The sequence below is a fragment of the Macrobrachium rosenbergii genome, chromosome 11 (assembly GCF_040412425.1).
Source record: "Macrobrachium rosenbergii isolate ZJJX-2024 chromosome 11, ASM4041242v1, whole genome shotgun sequence".
In the NCBI taxonomy this organism is placed as follows: Eukaryota; Metazoa; Arthropoda; class Malacostraca; order Decapoda; family Palaemonidae; genus Macrobrachium; species Macrobrachium rosenbergii.
In genome coordinates this window covers 43,214,295-43,235,238 of record NC_089751.1, presented here as the reverse complement: position 1 = coordinate 43,235,238, position 20,944 = coordinate 43,214,295, and the positions used below count along the sequence as shown (strand labels likewise).

At 34.4% G+C, this 20,944-nt stretch overlaps 1 protein-coding gene and 1 long non-coding RNA gene across 2 annotated transcripts in view; one reads left to right on the top strand and one right to left on the bottom strand.

Annotated features, from left to right (window-relative positions):
- LOC136843384 (uncharacterized) overlaps positions 1-15,027 on the top strand; it is a 121,956-nt gene extending 106,929 nt beyond the window's left edge. Inside the window, exon 6 of the long non-coding RNA XR_010854538.1 lies at positions 14,951-15,027. This is a non-coding gene — a long non-coding RNA (uncharacterized lncRNA). The remainder of the gene's footprint in view (positions 1-14,950) is intronic.
- Positions 995-20,944, bottom strand: part of LOC136843383 (neuropeptide CCHamide-1 receptor-like) — a 78,069-nt gene continuing 58,119 nt past the window's right edge. The window contains exons 2-4 of the mRNA XM_067111732.1: positions 8,400-9,127; positions 6,959-7,233; positions 995-2,357 (exon numbers count right to left, since the gene is read on the bottom strand). Of these exons, the coding sequence (XP_066967833.1) occupies positions 1,635-2,357; positions 6,959-7,233; positions 8,400-8,709 (1,308 nt within the window). The 5' untranslated portion in view covers positions 8,710-9,127 and the 3' untranslated portion in view covers positions 995-1,634. The remainder of the gene's footprint in view (positions 2,358-6,958; positions 7,234-8,399; positions 9,128-20,944) is intronic.

Genomic DNA, 20,944 nt, shown 5'->3' with positions numbered 1-20,944 from the left:
CGAGTTCAAACGAAAATTTGCAAAGAATGAATGGAAGGAAAACATTTAGCACCTGGCGTGAAGTATTCAGGAATTTATTAAGAAAAATACATGATACAACAAACATACAACAGCAAACATTCACGACAACAAATAATGTACAACCACAGTTCCTAAACTACGCCTGTAAGCTAGCTAATACAGTATCAAAATAATTTTCCTTACTTCACAATAGTAATTTCTTAGTTTCTCAGGCAATCCTTTTTATTTTCATTCGCGAAATCTCCAGATCCATAAAACTAGAGCAGATTCATAGTCGACAGTTCACATAACACCGGGGGCTTATATTTAAGACCTTACTTGATTATGGACATAGACGATAAAGACATGAGACACTAATGTCTTACTTCTAACCATTTACCGAACATACCAAAGCATATAATTATTTTCCATTGTCCATTGACATGTCTAATTGGACGGAATGAGTCAACGCATTTGGTTGTCGAATTCTCTTAATCCAATCAACAACTAAATGAGAAAATATCGAAAATAATATGTAGCAAAGAAAATGTAATTTGAACAATAACCTTATCGAGAGCAGAAGAATAGGAAACAGTATACTTTTTCACTTCTTATTTTTATGTCTGTAAGCAAATATCACTTAGAAAAATTTAGGAGTCTTTGACATCTCGTGAAACTGAGAGGTTGACAGACTTAATTAAAATTTGTTAAAAGTCACCAGCCCATATTGAATGAAATCCGATTATATTTAGGGGAATAAACTACACAGATAATTTTTGTTCCGACAGGTCGTGAACAATTATCATTTCTCGTTCCTTTGTAGTCGTGTCATTGAACTAATTCGTCGTTATGTATTGAAATATATATATATATATATATATATATATATATATATATATATATATATATATATATATATATATATATTATAAATACATATATATATATATATATATATATATATATATATATATATATATATATATATATATATATATATATATATATATATATATGGAAGTTTATCCTTTGACCATTGTAACTGTAAATCATCTCTGCACTTAAGTTGCAGAAACCATGTTATATGCTTTTTTTGCCAAACTGTTTCACAGCAAAACTCCTCACAGTAAAACTTACTGATATGATACAAGTTTAAAATTGCTCTCAGAAAAGGGGGATTAAATGAATCTCGCTGCAATAAGCTGTAATCCAGTCTCTCTGTCTTTCCCAACTGAATAACATCAATGCTGTTCTTTGCAAATTTGGTACCAGAATGCTATCAAATAATTCAAAATCCTTATTCAGTCATATTATAATTATGAGACTGACTTTTCCTTTCGCTTTGGCAATGTGTTATTTTTCTTTCCTAAAATCGAATGGTTCTGTAGTGCCTTTGAATTCTACTGAAAACAAAAGCCTTCCTTTTACAGCTGAACGACCTCATAGATACATTGTCCATTATTGAAAACTTGGCTGTTTTCATACTGAGAGTCATTTCCCTCTAGAATAAAGGGCTGGCAAAACTTTGGCTCTGGTAGTTGCAGTCTGTAGGTCGAGTCATGTTGGTCCTTCGGAGTGACGGCGTCGCTCGGGCTGCCAGAGGCGAGACGCTGGCGGGCATTGGCTTGCATATGTCAGGACACAGCAGGGGAAATTCTCTCAACAAGAAGAGTGGTCTGTGTGATGGTCTCCGAGGGCCGCAGAGTTGATGACCTGTATCTCGACAATCCCGACCTTACTGACCTGATGGAATTTCGATTTCGCTGGTCCTTCTTTACCCAACCACAACAGCAAAACAGGTATCGGTTGTACTGCTTCCTGAAGGTTCCGGAAATGCAGTAGAGGGCTATGGGATTGATGCAAGAGTTGATGAAGCTCAGGCAGAACCCAATTATCCTGAGTGAGTGCCAGAAGTCGTTGAATTTTCTCTTTGAGTCTTTGTCGAAGTAGAACCACAGAAGGAAAATGTGATTTGGTAGGAAGCAGATGGCAAAGATAACCACGAAGCAGAGAACGACTCTAGCCACCTTTCGTCTCGTCTGTATCTGTCTGTGGAACACGTGAGATTCTCCTGGGACGTCCGAGGACAGTAAGTGTCGCGCCATAAGAAGATAGAAGGTAGATATAATGATCAGAGGTAGGAAGTAGTAGATAATGGCTTTTGTCAGTACATTTGCTTGTGCGTACCACTTAGGCAAGTCGTCAGGATAAGGATAACAGACACTGAAAGAACTGTTATCGGAAAAGTAGACGAATTTGACATAGGAGAATGCTGCGGCTGGAGTCGCTAAAATCAAAGCCAGCACCCAGATTGCCACTGTCACCTTCAGCGTTGCACCTCCAGCTGCTCCTACGGCCTGAAATGTGGAGAGAAAGTAACCCATTACTAAAAAGGAGCAATCCAATACCCGCAGTACACTGATGAATATTATCGGAATTAGATTACATAAAATTCAAATCCTTGCCATTTCATAATGGCATGAAGTAAATACCTTTGAGACGAGATTTTTTATGCAGTATACTAAACCGTTAAAATCTATACGTTATCTTTGAAATTTATTTAAGTATATATATATATATATATATATATATATATATATATATATATATATATATATACATATATATATATATACACACACACACACACACACACACATATATATATATATATATATATATATATATATATATATATATATATATATATATATATATATATATATATATATATTAAGAACAAATGTTCTATTTACCCTATCTCGGGAGAAACACCGCAGAGGAATTATAACTGAAAAGTGGTTCGTCACCTGCGGATTCAATCCGCCAAGGGCGACAGCCTCCTACTCCAGTGAAGAGTACTGTTGCCACTTGACAGCCCAGCGGTAAAATTACTTGTCACTGAAGTCGAAGGTTGTGGCTGTCGGTGGATCGAATCCGTCAGGTGACAACCCACTCTGATATTATTTCCGAGGTAGAGCGCATTGGATATTAAACGACATTTGTAACTTGAGGTTTTGATATGAAAAAATGTCATGGTGATTTGATAAAAATTATATATATACATATATATATATATATATATATATATATATATATATATATATATATATATATATATATATATATATATATAATGAAATTTTTTATCACACCGTGACTCATATACAATCATGAAGCTACAAATGTCGCGTAATATCAAATTCACGCTACCTCGGGAATATCGCCGGTGGGGAATTATCACCGAAGGGGAATTTTAATATGTGACAAATGGACTAGTACTGCCGAGTGGCTCAGTGGCTAGAACGTCGACTGGAATCGCTGGATAACTATCTGTGTCGTGGGTTCGAGACTCCGCAGTACCAGTCCATTTATCACTTATAAAAATTCCCCTTCGGTGATAATTCCCCATCGGGGATATTCCCTAGGTAGCGTGAATATGTACAGTATATATTATATACAATATATATATATATAGATATATATATATGCATATATATACATATATATATATATATATATATATATATATATATATATATATATATGTGTGTGTGTGTGTGTGTGTGTGTGTGTGTGTGTGTGTGTGTTCGTCAAATATTTATGGTGTCTCTTGATTTTAGTTTAACTTCACTATATAGAATTAACACTTAGTACTTAACACCTCCTCCTATTGTGCAGTCTTCGCCCCCTCGCTGAAATTTGTGTACATGTGCCTTTTTGCTTTTTCTATTCATTCTAGTATCCCGGGTCTCATGCGATATCCAAGGTTTCCCTCTTGTTACTTCATACACATGTACTTCATTTCGAGACGGTTGGCACACATTCCTGACGTTAAACCTATTCTTATTAATTACCTGCTCCTCTGTTTCGACATTCAGCTGCAAAAGCCTCTTGATGCTCATCTTCAAGAACCTTTATCGCATAAAACCTAGATACTTTGCCAACATTTTTGTTCGACACTTTTAATTTCAGTCTTAGTGCAGCAAAGACAAGCTGGTACCCACTTCCGAAATCCAATCGGCTCCTCTGTAGCTAATATTCCTTAGTGTTATTTTTCTCTCTCGATTTACGGCAGCGCGATCTTTTTTGGTTTTCATGAATGCCATCTGAAGATGTCTATACAAATTTTTGGATGTCTTTTTACTAGAAAATAATACCTCCCCATACCAGCTTAGTTGCAGTATGAAATCTAATGAAAACTTAGAAATTTCAGTTATATCAATGTTTTCAAAATTCTTTTATGATCATTTTGGTTATTCCCCCGCAATTGCTTAAATATATGATCAACTGTTTTACATTATTTTAAAGTATTCTTTGTTTCTTTCAAGTTTTTTACCAGCAAGTATTGATACTTCCATAAATTTTAGTTTCACTATCGAATTGGATAAAAATATCTGAATATCTTGTATCACTTCATGTTGTAGATAATCATAACACTCTTCGTTCCCTGTGTCATGTAATACTTGGAAAACCACGCGGTTCACTTCCGCATTTTTATGCTCGTAATCTTTTACATTTATTCAGATTTTTCGACTTTACACAGACGGTCGACCTAATATCTACTTTTCTGCTAATGGTCTCTTGCTCTCGATTTTTATTTTGATCATTCCTTATAGTAACTCAAGTTCGCGTTGCATTTGAGAAGAAAAAAAAAAACTGTGTCAAGGTTTTCCACTTGTTGGTCTCGTCAGATAAAATGATTACCAAGAACGTTCCAAAATTAATGAGACCGTAGTCATAATCCTGTAACATTATTCAAATCAAAGAACGAAAAAGATTATTTGCCATGTTTATCGAATGTTTATCTCTGTATTTACATAAACAGATTCAACTAATCAAAGTTCCGTATTGAAATGAGCTAGACAGCATCCTTCATAGTCGGTTGCACATACCTTGTTGTCTCTATACTGAATAGAATAATAGATTATCTTTTCCAACCTTTTTCATGCATGAATTCTCTCTCTCTCTCTCTCTCTCTCTCTCTCTCTCTCTCTCTCTCTCTCTCTCTCTCTGGAAACGCACCATTTTTAGCTTTCTGTAAAAGAAAACAATTGTGCCGGCTTTCTCTGTCCTTCCGCACTTTTTCTGTCCGCACTTTTTTGTATCCGCCCTCAGATCTTAAAAACTATTGAGGCTAGAGGGCTGCAAATTGATAAGTTGATCATCCACCCTCCAATCATCAAGCACACCAGATTGCAGCCCTCTAGCCTCAGTAGTCTTTATTTTACTTAAGGTTAAAGTTAGCCGTAATCGTGCATCTGGCAATGATATAGGATATGCTGCCACTGGACCGTGGTTAAAGTTCCATGGGCCTCGGCTCAGTTCTCTAAGTTTAATAAACCGTAACAGTAATCAGAATTTTCCCACCTCTAAACCACATTCCTTTCCCCAAATCTGGAACGATATATATATATATATATATATATATATATATATATATATATATATATATATATATATATATATATATGTGTGTGTGTGTGTGTGTGTGTGTGTGTGTGTGTGTGTATATATATATATATATGTATGTATATGTATGTATATGTATATGTATATATATATATATATATATATATATATATATATATATATATATATATATATATATATATATATATATATATATATATATCTCGCATTCATTAATGCAAAGGATCAACTCCAATCCACCCCTGCTAAAGATGATGAGCCATCAGCCCCTTTTTTTCTCCTCTTTTTCAGTCAGCTGTTGCTGTTTTTTGCCGTCGGGGAACTTTTGTCGTCAATTTTTCAATTAAAACAGAAAACTTCTAACACGGAATTTTATTGTTTCCTGGTCATCCATTGTCAGTTTTTTCGGTTCGTTCCAGATCCATTTTCAGGTTCGGCAAATATTCATGTCGACATCCCTTGGTTGACTGCAATATAAATTCCATTCTGTTCGCGTTGCTGCTCTGGAAAGAATCACTCACCTTACTTTTATATAATTCAAATACTAATGCGATATTCTCATCGTTTTCTAATAAAGTAAACAAAGAAGCATTTGCAGTATTTGTTCTGTTTATGGACTAAGTCCTTAAACATTGCTCTCATGAATTTCTTCTCTAGAAATGTAATATGAAAGTTTTTAACACTATAATTCCAGTGATCACAATGAAAAAATTAAACGGCTTATTTTCCAAAAAACAAAGGATATGTCATCTTCCCCACCCTAAATTGACATCTTAATATCCGGGAATTGATATATCTCTATAATGTTTTATTATAATTCTTTATTCAAAGAAGCCATTCGTGATTACCCTTTCATTTTTTGTTATGCTCAACTAAGAATCCCAAGAAAAAACATACAAGATATTGTTTTTTTTATCTATCTACATAACTTCAAGGAAAGTGGACTCCCTTTCCTGAAACATACCTGCACGAATGAAAACTAGGGCAAATTGTAATACACCTTTGACCTCCGAGATGACGTTTTGTAGTTTTCTGTTAAAGAAAACTACAGAGATGGCTGTTTGTCTGTCAGACCGCGCTTTTTCTGCCCGTCCTCAGATCTTAAAGACTGCCGAGGCTAGAGGGCTGCAAACTGGTATGTTTATCACCCACCCTCCAATCATCAGACATACCAAATTGAAGCCCTCTAGCCTTAGTAATTTTTATTTCATTTATGGTTAAATTTAGCCATGATCGTGCGCCTGGCACCGCTATATGTGTCAACAACACAGGCCACCACCGGGTTGTGGCTGAAAGTTTCATGGGCCGCGGGCTGAGAGTTTCATGGGCCGTGGCTGAAAGTTTCATGGGTTGCGGCAGAGAGTTTCTTGGGCCGTGGCTGAGAGTCTTATACAGCTTTATACGCCGTACGGAAAACTCGACTGCGCCGGAGAAACTTCGGCGCATTGTTTACTTGTTTATTTTTACAGTGGCACTTACATACATGCATACATACATATTTGTGCAAAGTAAAATGAAAACTTACCTTCCTTACAGGGGACACAATTGCAAAGTACCTATCAGCCGAGAGAGCTGTGAGAGTGAAGACAGTTACGCCAACAGATATGTCCTTCACCATTTCGCTGAACTTGCACTCGAATGTGCCGTAGGGCCAGTGGTTGTCGGTGTAGATGAAGAGAATGAAGGGAACGGTGAAGAAAAGAACCAGAAGGTCTCCTAAGGCTAAGGAGATGATGTACGTGTTCGGGACGTTTCTGAGAGTCTTGTTTCTGATGAAGATGACGATGAGGGTTCCGTTCCCTGTGCGGAGACGGGGAAAGCAGAAAGGGAGATCAGTAAATTGAAACCTGAAGCGTGATATTCACACGTGCATTTGCAACTCTGGTCGTATGTAGTTCTGTGAACATTAAGAAAAATCCTGCCTTACTGTGAATAACGCACAAATATCTATCTGCTTAGTATATCTATCTATCCATCTATCTACACGCACACACACACACACACACATATATATATATATATATATATATATATATATATATATATATATATATATATATATTTATATGTATATATATATATATTTATATGTATATATATATATATTTATATATATATATATATATATATATATATATATATATATATATATATATATATATATATATATATATATATGTATATATCTCGTAAACCACGAATTTCTGATTATATTGGGTTATGAAAGCAAGTTTAAAGTAACTAATAGCTATCTGCTTATTATATCTATCTATCTATCTATATATCTATCTATATATATATATATATATTACATTATATATATATATATTATATATATATATATATATATATATATATATATATATATATATATATATATATATATATATATATATATATATATATATATATATTATATATATATATATATATATATATATATATATATATACATATCGTGAACCACGAATTTCTAATTATATTGGGTTATGAAAGCAAATTTAAATTAACCAATAACTGAGTGGTTTTAGGTCCAAATTCAGCGCAGCAGGAAATAATATAGAATACCCTGAATTTTGGCACAAGTATTTAGAAGCCTGAAATTCGACAAAATACAAATTTTCTTTCGTTATTTCCGTGAGATAGGTCAAGATGACCCCTATCACGCAAATGAACTTAGAAAGCAGTTTTGTGGAAACTCAATTTTTAGCGCTTGCTTCCTCTTTTAGGCCAGTTTCATTGTAAAGATTTCAAGTGTATCCTACTGCCTTTGTTCTAAGCTTCAGCGTTTCTGGTGCAGATTGAAAGGCGCCCCTATCTGGAATGGAAGAAATTTGTTGACTTCTCCAAATCACACCAGCTATATATAAATAATATAGAACAGAGCAGAAATTGTGCTCAATATAAGCTGTGTACCAGACATGGTGACGCGTGACGTCACACCAGCTTTTTATCACTAGGCTCACCTATAACTCCAACGATGAAGATCAGGGCGAAAAGCACTGGCACGATGTAGGTCTCCGGTCTCTCCTCATAAGGAACGTACTCTGAGGCGTTGGTGCCATTGACTGCTAAGAAATCGAAGTCGTCGCTAAAATTCTGGGCATGCAGAGAGTCCTCGTCCTTGGTGACATTAGTCGGGATCGAAGGCCAATTCGACGCCTCCGACATCGTCTTATAAGTTGCGTCGACAGTCTCTTGTCTCTGGGACTGTGGTGGAGGAGGCGTTTTATTGCCATCTGCGAGGCTGTCGCTGAAGTTTGTAAAGGGGGGCATACTGGCTAGATGTCTGCGGTTTTTCAGGCTTTGGTCTTTTTACTTTGGTATTCTTATCACATTCATATTTTCCGTTCCAAGGATAAAATCATTTTCACATATGTTGGGCGCACATTCAACCTGTCTACACTACATTTATAATTTGAATGGTTACTAATCTATTGTTCACGTATATCGAAGTTTCACAGTACATTTACCAATACAACATACGGAATACGAATTTTTCTCATGCTTAATATCGGGGTACAGTAAATGTTTGTTTTCTGTTTGCTCAACAGCAGAAAACACCGTCAAAACTTATGAGATACTGGAAGGAGAATTCGTTCATAGAACTTGAACGACCGACACAGGAAAGTCTTCCTCTTTATTGTCCTGTTTCTGGGCACGGTTGCAGAGTGGATGATCGATGTACCAGAACCTGCAAAGAGAGAATTGAGAAGACCTTTAGACTCCACAAAGCAGTTCCCTTGCAATTGTTGTTGTCGTTATGGCTACCGCTAATGGGAATACTTGATCAAGTGGTAAGTTTCAATGATTCGCCTTACCTTGCACCAAGAGTCCACTGAAGAAGAAAACAAAAGTAAAAGTTGATAAATTTACACGTTACCAATTATGGCATCGCTTCTTTCCTTCTTCAAGACACTCTTCTTGAGAAAACTGAGTAAAAAGAATCCCAATTAAGACGATGACTGGAAAGTATCACTAACTAACGCATTTTAAAACACGCCACGGTTCCTCGGATTTTTATCGAGGATAACTTCGACAAAAGCAAAGGAAAAACTTCGAAACTGAAGAGACCTTCAGTAGTTGACATGAAAAAGAACCCTCCTCATAATCAAAACTCTCTCGTTCGACAACAAATCATTTGTTTTCCTTTTTTCTTATTGATTTATTTTTGTCCTCATACTTCCAGTTTAATTCTAGTTCAGTAGGAGTGGGTGAGTGGAACAGCAGATTTCCATCAGCGAAATATTTTGTAATTAATATTTTGATTTTCGTTCTTATTCTTTTCCAGACTGGCATTGACTAGCCAGAACTAAAAGGTAGAGCGCAGAAATTGGCAACGCAAAAAGATCTTAATTAGGCAAGGAAAGTACCAAAGCAACACCTATGTCATTGCATCCCCTTTATAGGTTTTTTTTAGGTAAAAATGGCATTTTTTGCTACTAAAACTTGGATTGATTTAAACAAAGATTAAAATTATATAAAACATATGTAAGTGTGTAATGTTAAATTGGCCTATTATTAGTATTATTATTTTTTTTTCTATCACAGTCATCCTATTCGACTGGGTGGTTTTTACAGTGTGGGGTTCCGGGTTGCATCCTGCTTCCTCAGGAGTCCATCACTTTTCTCACTATGTGCGCTGTTTCTAGTAGCACACTCTTCTGCATGAGTCCTGGAGCTACCTCGGCATCTAGTTTTTCCAGATTCCTTTCCAGGGATCTTGGATCGTGCCTAGTGTCCCTATGATTATGGGTACAATTTCCACTGGCATATCCATAATAATAATAATAATAATAATAATAATAATAATAATAATAATATTTAAATAAATAAAAACACCCTATTTTCCATACAAACAACACTAAAAATCATTGCAAATCATTATAAGAGGTACACAGTTTTCTTTGGATCTTAAAAAAAAAGAATGATTAAACCGGGATGATGTAAATTACAAATGATAAAACTAATCAAAATATCGTGAGAGTTTAAACGAGTATTCGTGCAAAGGATACAAGGAAAATTATGATATATGAAAGTGTATATTCTTAAGAAAATTAAGAATACCTCTTGGCGACCAAAACAAAAAAGAAAACGTAAGAGAAAATCCCAGCGCACAGAAACCTAATTAAGATTTTATCTCAAATAAATGACGGTTCTGCATGGAAAATAACAGGAAATGATTAAGGCAAAAATTGATTCCTAAACAATGGTAAGATTTCGGCACAAGCAAAGAGAAATCAGCAAATAACCAGGTTGAGTGAAACGTTTGATAATCTAATATTGTGCACAGACAAGCTCACAAAAACACTTTTTACGGTACTTCTGTTAGCATACGCTGCCAATGTGGCTCGTTAATGACTTACTCCCGGCACGCAAAACACAAAGCTCGCCTTAAAGACATGAAAAATCGATAAATCTCCTGTTTCATTATATGGCTACCTTGACAAAAGGGAAAAGTCGTGGGGTGGGGGGCTAGGTACTTGTTGTTTTCCCATTCTGTTGTTACATTATTCGACTAGTGGATATATTTCTCTCAAGGTTATGAAATATGAACTGATATTGATCATCTTTCTTCAATCATGCAGCAGAAAAAGTTTAGTTGATTGTGGATAAATTAAAGTCTACAATCTTCTTCCTCTAGTTTTGATTTGATGTTTTCTGTTAGAGATGGAAAAGAGTCCCTTCTCCTTAATGTGACATGCAGTTTTGTTCGTAAAATCATAACTTTGTTACTTTTATTCTTTTAATGCATCACTCATAAGAGTTTAGAACCAACAAAATCAATAAGGGAATATCTTCAATTCCATATTCTTTTATTTTCTTTTAATCAATATAACTTCTAATAGATTGGGCACTGTCATGTCAAGTTAAATCAGACTAATGGCTGGTTTAATGAAAAAAAAAAACAATTGAGAATTATTGTTTACTCTTTTGCTGTTGCTATAGGCAGCGTCTTTAAATTGTGTAGATGTACATGGCAACTAAGATTGCACTTGACGACTAATAAAAACATGCTAGTACTTAAAAGGAACCAAATAACATGTTTTTCCCCAAATAATTGGTTTTCACGCGAGCAAGTTTGTACAAAAGATTTAACCGATTTGAGCACGCATATTTTAACAAGGTGCCCCACTCCTGACCTCTGCCGTTGTACTTTGAAAGCATAACTTCTCTTCTTGATATATTCAGAAGCGTTTTTAATTCAGTGTTTTTTTTAATAATAGAATGGACTCCATTTCACTGACGGACATTTCCAAAGCACCATAATCTTGGCTTTTGAAATAGTAAGAGGACTTAAGGAGGGCTGTGCAGAATTCAAGAACCAAGACAAAGGTGCATCTTACCTTACAGTCGGGTATCATGAAGATGAAAAACCAATAGTCTGACTGCAAAAATGCCTAAATTGGCCAAGGGTCCAAGGAAGGTGAATATGAGGGGCCAGTGTTTGAAGGTGGTTCGACACGATTATGGTCAGCCTTCTAAATATGTCCATGAAGCGACTGATTTTACTTAAAAAAATTGCCTATCAGAAGTTCGTCCTTCATTCTGTAGTGAATTAATAAACGTGTCTATGACTCTTGTCGAGTCAGCCTACTAATAGGAGAGACAGTTTGTTTTACAAGAAATATTATAAAACTCGTGTATGTATTTGTATTTCTGGACTCTGTTTATTAACATTTACATCAGCTGCAAGAATCTAATCCATTCCTAAGGTTTATTGCTTGTCTTATTTATTCTGTGCATATGGTGTTTCTGAATTTGCTCCCCTTCAAGTGTTTTAATTGCAATGGATAAACGTCATATTGACTGAAGTACTTGAACGGGTTTCTGAACGGTTTCTGACGTAAGAAATCCTTTCATCTCCATTTATTAATATATTTTGAAGTAATGTAGTGTATTTCATATTAAATTTCTGTCTTCGAATGATGATGATTATTATTATTATTATTATTATTATTATTATTATTATTATTATTATTATTATTATTATTATTATTATTATTAGCCAAGCTGTAACAGACGGTTGAACAGCAGAATGATACAGACACAGAAGCCTCAATTAAAAAAAAAATTATCAGGTATATTGAAAAGTTAAGTATATCTTAGTTTAAAGACCACTGAGCTGGTTAACAGCTCTCCTAGGGCTGGCCCGAAGGATTAGACTTATTTTTACGTGGCTATAAGAAAAAGAAACCATAAAGGAAAACCTATAAAAAGACAATAGACTACGAAATGATGCGATGAAAGATGTTGAGATTAGGAGAGAATGTCATTTGTATCATCTGCTTAAGACAGGTTAAAAAATAACTTCAGCAACTTGGATTTTCAGACTCACAAGTCCAGTCTAAAAAGACTTAAAGAAAACGCCAAGTCTTTGAGGGGAAATAATCATTCATTCCTTTTTCTGTTAACTTGAAATCTTTTCTTTCTAAATTCAGTTTGCTTGCATCTAACAAAGACCAAAGCAGTCAGGAAAGAAAGTAGACTCCTATGTACAATAATAGGCTCCTATGTACGAGTACTTCAGTGACCTTTCTTTGAGTATTTTTCGTCATGTAAACAGAAAGGGAGATAACAGCCCATACAAAATGCATAATTAATAAGAGAAAACGAAGACCTGTAAAGTGCTGGAGAGTAGGAGAGGAGGTTTTCCTGGAACGGAGGAGCCTTCGTATTTGGAAGCATAAAACTGCTAGAAGGCAATGATGAGGGCATCCATTCCGGTAGGCGGGGTTTGAGTGCTGCTGATGTGTTAATGTGAATATTTTTTGCGACAGGCGTTCTTCTTGGAGTTAAAGGGCGATAATGTGAACGTACATACGCACACACACACACACATACACACACTATACTGAAGCCGACCCGTGGCTCCTGTAGAGCTTGAGTTATATGAGGAAAAGGATAACGAAATAGTCCAGAAGGCAAAAAACTATTTCGTGTCAAAATTTCGACATTATTACACAAACACCACAGAACCAATCCTGTTCGCTTTAGAATCCATTTCAGTTAAACAACGAGTTTCAGAGCTCAGTGATTAATTGTTCGCTGTACACCATATCACCTAAACCGGATATGTATTATATATATACATACATTATATATATATATATATATATATATATATATATATATATATATATATATATATATATATATATATATATATATATATATATATATATATATATGTCCTCAAAGTCTTCTTTTCAGCAATTTCCATTTTCTTGGTGACTTTGTTCCTTAACACGGTATTGTCAGATTTGTCTCTTACCTAGCTTAATTTGATTTGTTATTCAATGTAAGGGCATTTCTGTACACTCCGTTTTTAATAATTTATATTTTCCTTTGATGTTTAAGTCATTTAAAAGTTTTGCTTTTTTTGAAATAGTGTGTCCAAGGATTTACACTGGTGACAGTTAGTACTAATTTTTTTTCGTTAGTTTTTGCACATAAAATTCCCCTTAGGTATAAGGCAATATTCCCGAGGTATATCGAACTGGGTATTAAACGATATTTGCGGTTTAATGTTTGTGTATATAAAATATGTCACGGTGCACTTGACAGAAATTCATATATACAGTATATATATATATATATATATATATATATATATATATATATATATATATATATATATATATATATATATATATATATATATATATATATATATATATATATACATACATATAATATGGCTGTGAAATATTGTCTGTTAAGACAGAATTCCATCAAATATATGAGTCCATATATATGTGTATATATATATATATATATATATATATATATATATATATATATATATATATATATATATATACACACATATACGTAGATGTGTGTATGAATATGTGTGTGTTTGTACGTGTATGGATATATAATTACAATCCTTTCTCCGTAATTAATTATTAGATATTCATCAAACATCTAATAAATGTGAATGTGTTCACCGTTCCTATGGACGACCTATTTTTTTTTTCTAATGGCATAACAACTTGTCACCTCATCGTCCAGGCTATGGCATATTTACATAATGTATGAAAATTAATAAAAAAAAAACCATTAGGATATTTTATTGTTCTTACCGCGATAACTGGAACTTCCATTCTCTGTAAAAACTTATCACTGGGTAAATATTTTTTATATAAAATAGGAAAATATTACGAAACCTCTTATCTATTTTCACAATGTACGACTTTTTTTTAAGAAAGACAAAAGATCTCTCTCTCTCTCTCTCTCTCTCTCTCTCTCTCTCTCTCTCTCTCTCTCTCTCTCTCTCTCTCTCTCTCTCTCAGTTAAATCTGATGAAAAATGAAAATGTGGAAGCATCATAATTTACAAAACTTATCGGTTATTTTAAGTATAAAAAGTATTATCCTTTGTTCATTTTAATAATGATCTCTATTTCGTACAATGGTTGTTGAGCTCCTAGCACTTGAGCTAAACGATGACAATAAATCACACACGTGCAAAGTTAATTGGCCTTTGTTTTTATCTCCCCCGTTCCTTGCAGGTCAGCGGAGATGACGTCATTGAGGCATAAAATTTGGGAGTCAGACTCTACGGCGGAGAGAAGAAGCGACGTAAGTATTTAACACAACAGTTTGCCTAAGAGATAATGCCTGCAATTCATCTGCTTTGACGCCGAAAAATTGATATAGATAAATAACTTCAACAGAGTTAGAGAGAGAGAGCAAAGATAGATATATGATATATATATACATATAATATATATATATATATATATATATATATATATATATATATATATATATATATATATATATATATATATATATATATATACACACAGAGAGAGAGAGAGAGAGAGAGAGAGAGAGAGAGAGAGAGAGAGAGAGAGAGAGAGAGAGAGATGTCCCATTACAGGGCTGGTTTCAAATGGTTTAGACTTTCCAATTCTCGGTAAATCTCTCTACTGTTTGAGGTCCACAAAGCTCTTAGTTTCCTTATCAGATGGAAACTTTGTTTTGTTTGTAAGGAAACAGACCCAAGAACGTACCTGTGGATGTACAGACAGGTAATCACTGTCTCCTCTAGTAGTCTCTAGTAATCATGCCCAAAGATCTTAAAAACGTCACCAAAATATTGTGAAAATTATTATTTAAAAAATGTGTTTTACTTTGAGGACTTGAGCTGCTCTTAAAAGTTAGTAGGCCTTTTTTTTAACCGCGAAATTGCTATTAAAATCAAAAGTAACCTAAGAAAATAGTTTAGGAAATGGTTTCGTATTCCTCAATGGGATAAATTCTTAAAATAGCAAAGCTCTGTCGTTACATACGCCTACTTTTTAACAGGCATAGGTTCGAGTCTTGGTTAGGTTAAGTGCTTTTACCTTTAGGCACAAGTTATTCCTAGGATATAAAGAATTTGATGTGGATAGGGTCATGATTATAAGGCCGAATGTATAGAAATTTCAATCCCAGTATTTTAGATAATAAATCATAATTACATATACACTCACCTACTCATAAAATCTTTTTATTTGCAGCATTGAGAGAGCTCCAGGTTGCTCTGCCATTCTTGGTGAATTCTGTTACACAGCAATTAAAGTAACAAAATTAATATTCATATAAAGAATATGCGATAAGGAGCCATATTTTTGCAATTAAAATCTCAAAATTAATATTCTTATAAAGAATATGCAATAAGGAGCCATATTTTTGCAATTAAAATCACAAAATTAATATTCTTATAAAGAATATGCGATAAGGAGCCGTATTTTTGCAATTAAAATCACAAAATTAGTATTCTTATAAAGAATGTGCGATAAGGAGTCATATATTTGCAATTAAAATCACAAAATTAATAATCTTATAAAGAATGTGCGATAAGGAGCCATATTTTTGTAATTAAAATCACAAAATTAATATTCTTATAAAGAATGTGCGATAAGGAGCCATATTTTTGCAATTAAAATCACAAAATTAATATTCTTATAAAGAATATGCTATAAGGAGCCATATTTTTGTGATAGGAATTGAAAAGGCACCCAGCAATGTTTTGAAACCCAGCCAATTTGCCTTGCGTGGCCAGCCAGCTTAATGAGTGGCACTTGTTGGTCAAGGGGCCTATTCAAGGGGGGTGATAATGGTTATCTCCTGCAACTGAGCGACTAACAGAGTAATCTCAATGTGCCAGGTTTTTCAGAATTTCAGGTTTTCTCAAAAAGTGAGTTTCTTGAAAAGATGTAATTTTTGTTGTTAACTTTCTCTACTTTCTTTATGCGACTCGAAAGCTGTAACGCGTGGAAATATTTGCGTTAGTCATATTTTTAAAAACATAATTTTTTATTATTATTCGTAGAAACATATTACACGCGTCGATAAACTTAGTTGCACCGATGCGGATTCGCAGAAATCGGTCACTCACCTCGCTGATGACAAAGTTCCTGGAACAGACGCGCGAGAAGTAGCCTATACTTTGGGAGTATCTTCTTTCACATATAATGGGAACTGGAACCTGTTCGTAACACTCTTTTCGAACAGGAATAGTCTTTTGCTCAAAGTTCTGACGGTACGAAAAATATCACAAAAGCAGTCAGACGTTAGTTTTTCTTCTTTATTTTGATAACAGATAATATTCGAAGATTGGATGTTGTAGAGATAGATCAGCTAATGACATAAGAAATATACCCACGGGGAAAAATATTACTTCGTCGCATTCTGATAAGAGCCAGAATCTGAGCCCAGGAATCTTTGATCTTGTACTTTTCGGTTTGTCTAGAAATAATGATACCACTTTTTGGGGTACTTCTTATATTATTACAGTCAGTGACCTAACCAACATGTCAACATGTCAGAAAAATGCAGATACGCTCGTGAAAATACCGTCTTTTTTTAATATTGAAATGAGCTGTAAATTAAACGCTAATTGTTTGGCTTTTTTCGTGTGCGTTTTTTTTTAGGTTAACGGATACTCAGAATAAAATACTCGAGATTTAACATTACATATAATCTTTGACAGAAAGAAACAAAAGTGTCAGGTACATTTATCGTTTCTTTGAGATTCTGTAAATGCAAAGAAACTTCCTATTTTATCTGAATGAAAAAACCATCCCGGTTTAAGCAATCACAAAGTGCTTATTCCAAAGGAAATAAAAATGAAAATAGATGCCACTTAATAATTGCGCTAAAGCTTCTTTAGGATCGCCCAGGCAACAGTGTCTTTTATTATACACCGCACATCCTTCCATTTTGAATTAAAAAAAGAAGTATTAGCTGACGGGTGAAATGAGGTGGTAATACAAAGCAACTGTCTGCTTAATTTCAGTAAAAAAAAAAAAATTGAAGTTACGCAACAATATTCTTGCGTAAGATTGATGTGGAAATCAACTTTTTTCAAGAAAAAATGAACGGCCTACTTAGTGGCCGCTCTCAGTTTTGTTTAAGCTGAAAATGGTGCTGCAATATCGATGGGGGCACGGGTTTATGCTGCTTTGCCTTGATGGGAAAAGTCGATTAATTTTTCAAACTTAGGGGAGGAAATTAATGATTTCTCTGCCAGAATGGTCAGATTCGTCTGCAAGAGCCAATTAGTACGTATACCGAGAATCATTTGTCGTGGGAGAAAATGAATGAATTAAAGTGAAAATAATGTAGGTTTTGGTAGGCATATACTACCATCAACATTATTATTATTATTATTATTATTATTATTATTATTATTATTATTATTATTATTATTATTATTATATGAAGCAAAACTTGAAAGCATAAACGTACGGAGCAGGCTTTTGCAGAAAGCCCTTATGAGTGAAGAGAAAACAGAACGAAGAAAAGTCTAAGAAAAATAAGAAACACATACATAAACTGCAAAATATTTTTAAAATGAAGTGATGGTCCATAGGATGTTATTTGAAGGGGGAATAGAATGCTTTCAGTAAGGAGGACATGTTTATTGAGCTCACCAAAACAGGCATAACGTTTATTAAACAACAGGAACTTGAAGTGTGAATAACCTGATAATATGCAAAATAATAAAAGGCACAGGATTCCATTTGAGCATAGTCGATGCTGAATGCTGAAGTCTATTAGAAGTTCATGCTTCAAATTTAGACTGAGAAAATGGCTAAATAGGATTTCTTCTGGAGTTGGTGAAAATCATAAACACCATTGTTGGGAAAAAGGAAACAGCCACTTCGAATAGTCTTACGCGAAAGAGGTAAATCTCGGGAGGCTGCTGAAATCGGGACAAGACAACAATACACGGAGTGGTTTCAATGCCGACATTTCTATTGATTCAGGAAATCGATTAACAATACCACGTACCGGTACCTCGGCAACATTAGAAGATGCTTTTGTAAGGACTCTTCGAAAGGAAGCTGAAGATAGCAACACTATTGATATAGAACTCATAAAGGAATAAGGCACAATACGAGGTCACAATACGATGTCAGCCAATTAACCGTTGTTTCTTGACCTAGCTCAGTGTCGTTCTTCAGTGACATAACTACCATAACTGCCTAGTGATTCCTTCAGACCTCTGTTTGAGCTGTCATTTCTCATTTGAGTGGAGGAAGGTAAAAAAAAAAAAAAAATCATGTCACTATACCAGTGAACACCACCAAACGCGACTGTGACCAGATAAAACCATTCAAGGATTCCCTGGAAACTTGATAAACAGTGGCATTCTAATGCCAGGCACTTAAAGACACATAACTAAGGCCCTTCTCTTAACACTTGGCACTTACAATTCAACGTTTACCGGCCTTAAATTCTGTATACTAGCTACCACAAAGCAGTTATCTACATGATAGAGAGCAGAAGAAACATGGAACTTGCCAGCAATTGTAATCATGTCCCTTGCTAACGGGCACCATAATTCATAATTTCTCATCTTGAAATAGAATCGGTATAATATACAAGTAAAGCGCCGAGTCTTTGAATGATTAGGAGCATGAAGTTCTTAGCTTTTACACCCTGAATGTCTAGGTAATCTAGGAATCATTTCTCCCATAACTGAAAAGCAGGTTTCATAAACAATAAAGTAAGATGAGATTCATTAGATGCTATATCAAGGACCTCTAGTCTGTAGGAATGACTGATTAACACGTCCCAATGAATTTCTAAGGATTTAATATAGGCAACGCTAAGACGCTAAAAATCAGAATTTATGCCAAATCACTTTGCGTGTCAAAAATAGAATTATACTTTTTAGTCACTTTCCATTACATATATAATTAGAATTATGATCAAGTTGATGATATGATATTCCAGTGATACCACATCGTTGGAATCGAAAGCAGTGTTTCGTGTAATTACACAGCAATTCGATAGCTAAAATGAACAATTAGCCAGGAAAACCCTTAATTAAATAATTGCCATTAATCGTCTCTGCAAAATTTTGATGATGAAATAATATCTCCGGAAAATGGAAACTGAAATCATTCGAGCATTTTACCCATTCCCAGATGGCGTCCACGATTGTCACTCCCAAATACAATTTCTGGGTACAATATTGGAATGAATACAATCAGTCGTTTTTCTAATTTCGACCAAAGTCAGATATTTATATTAAATACAAAAATCTTTTCAGTAGAAGATTGCTACATATGCTCGAGCCCGTGAACCGAATAAATGTTATGTTATATTTCCAAATGTTGTGGATTGAGGTTCATGTATACCCTGATGTATTATTAGCAGGGCACATAATTTTATACCATGCCTTTCTGCTAAAGTCGCGTAAACATTTCGTATTAGATGTATGAACGAAATGGAGTTTTACTGTATATACTGTATATATATATATATATATATATATATATATATATATATATATATATATATATATATATATGAATTTCTGTATATTACACATGACCTTCAATCATTAGATACAGACTTATATATATAAATAACTTGCCCCCATATATAGTATTCTAATATTTATGGTTAAGAAACGATAGATAGTTACTATGACGACCGGGTACTTATCAGTTATAATTTCTTTGGGTTACAGCATTATTCTATCATTAGAATGCAGGGAATCAGAATTACACTATATTTGAAATATATATATATATACTGTATATATATATATATATTATAACTGTTACCTATTTATAGCGATGGATATATATATATACCGGGTACTTACGGGTGTAAGTTATTCCTAAGGTGCACGTGTCGTTCAATGACTGTTACTTGTTACTTATTCCGTCATTACTGGGATACGCTGGAGGTTGTGTACCTAAACCCATTTAGATTTGAACTGAAGTAAATTGAACATGGAATTTAGGCCAAAGGCCAAGCACTGGAACCTATGAGGTCATTGAGCGCTGGAAAGGAAATTGACAGTGAAAGGTTTGAAAGGTGTAACAGGAGGAAAACCTCGCAGCTGCACTGTGAATCAATTGTTAGGAGAGGGTGGAAAGTAAGATGGAAGAAAGATTTTTAAAGGAGGTAAGGTAAAGGGAACGAAAGGGGTTGGAGCTAGGAGCCGAAGGCACGATGAGGCGCACTGACGGCAGTACCCCCTTACAGGGCCA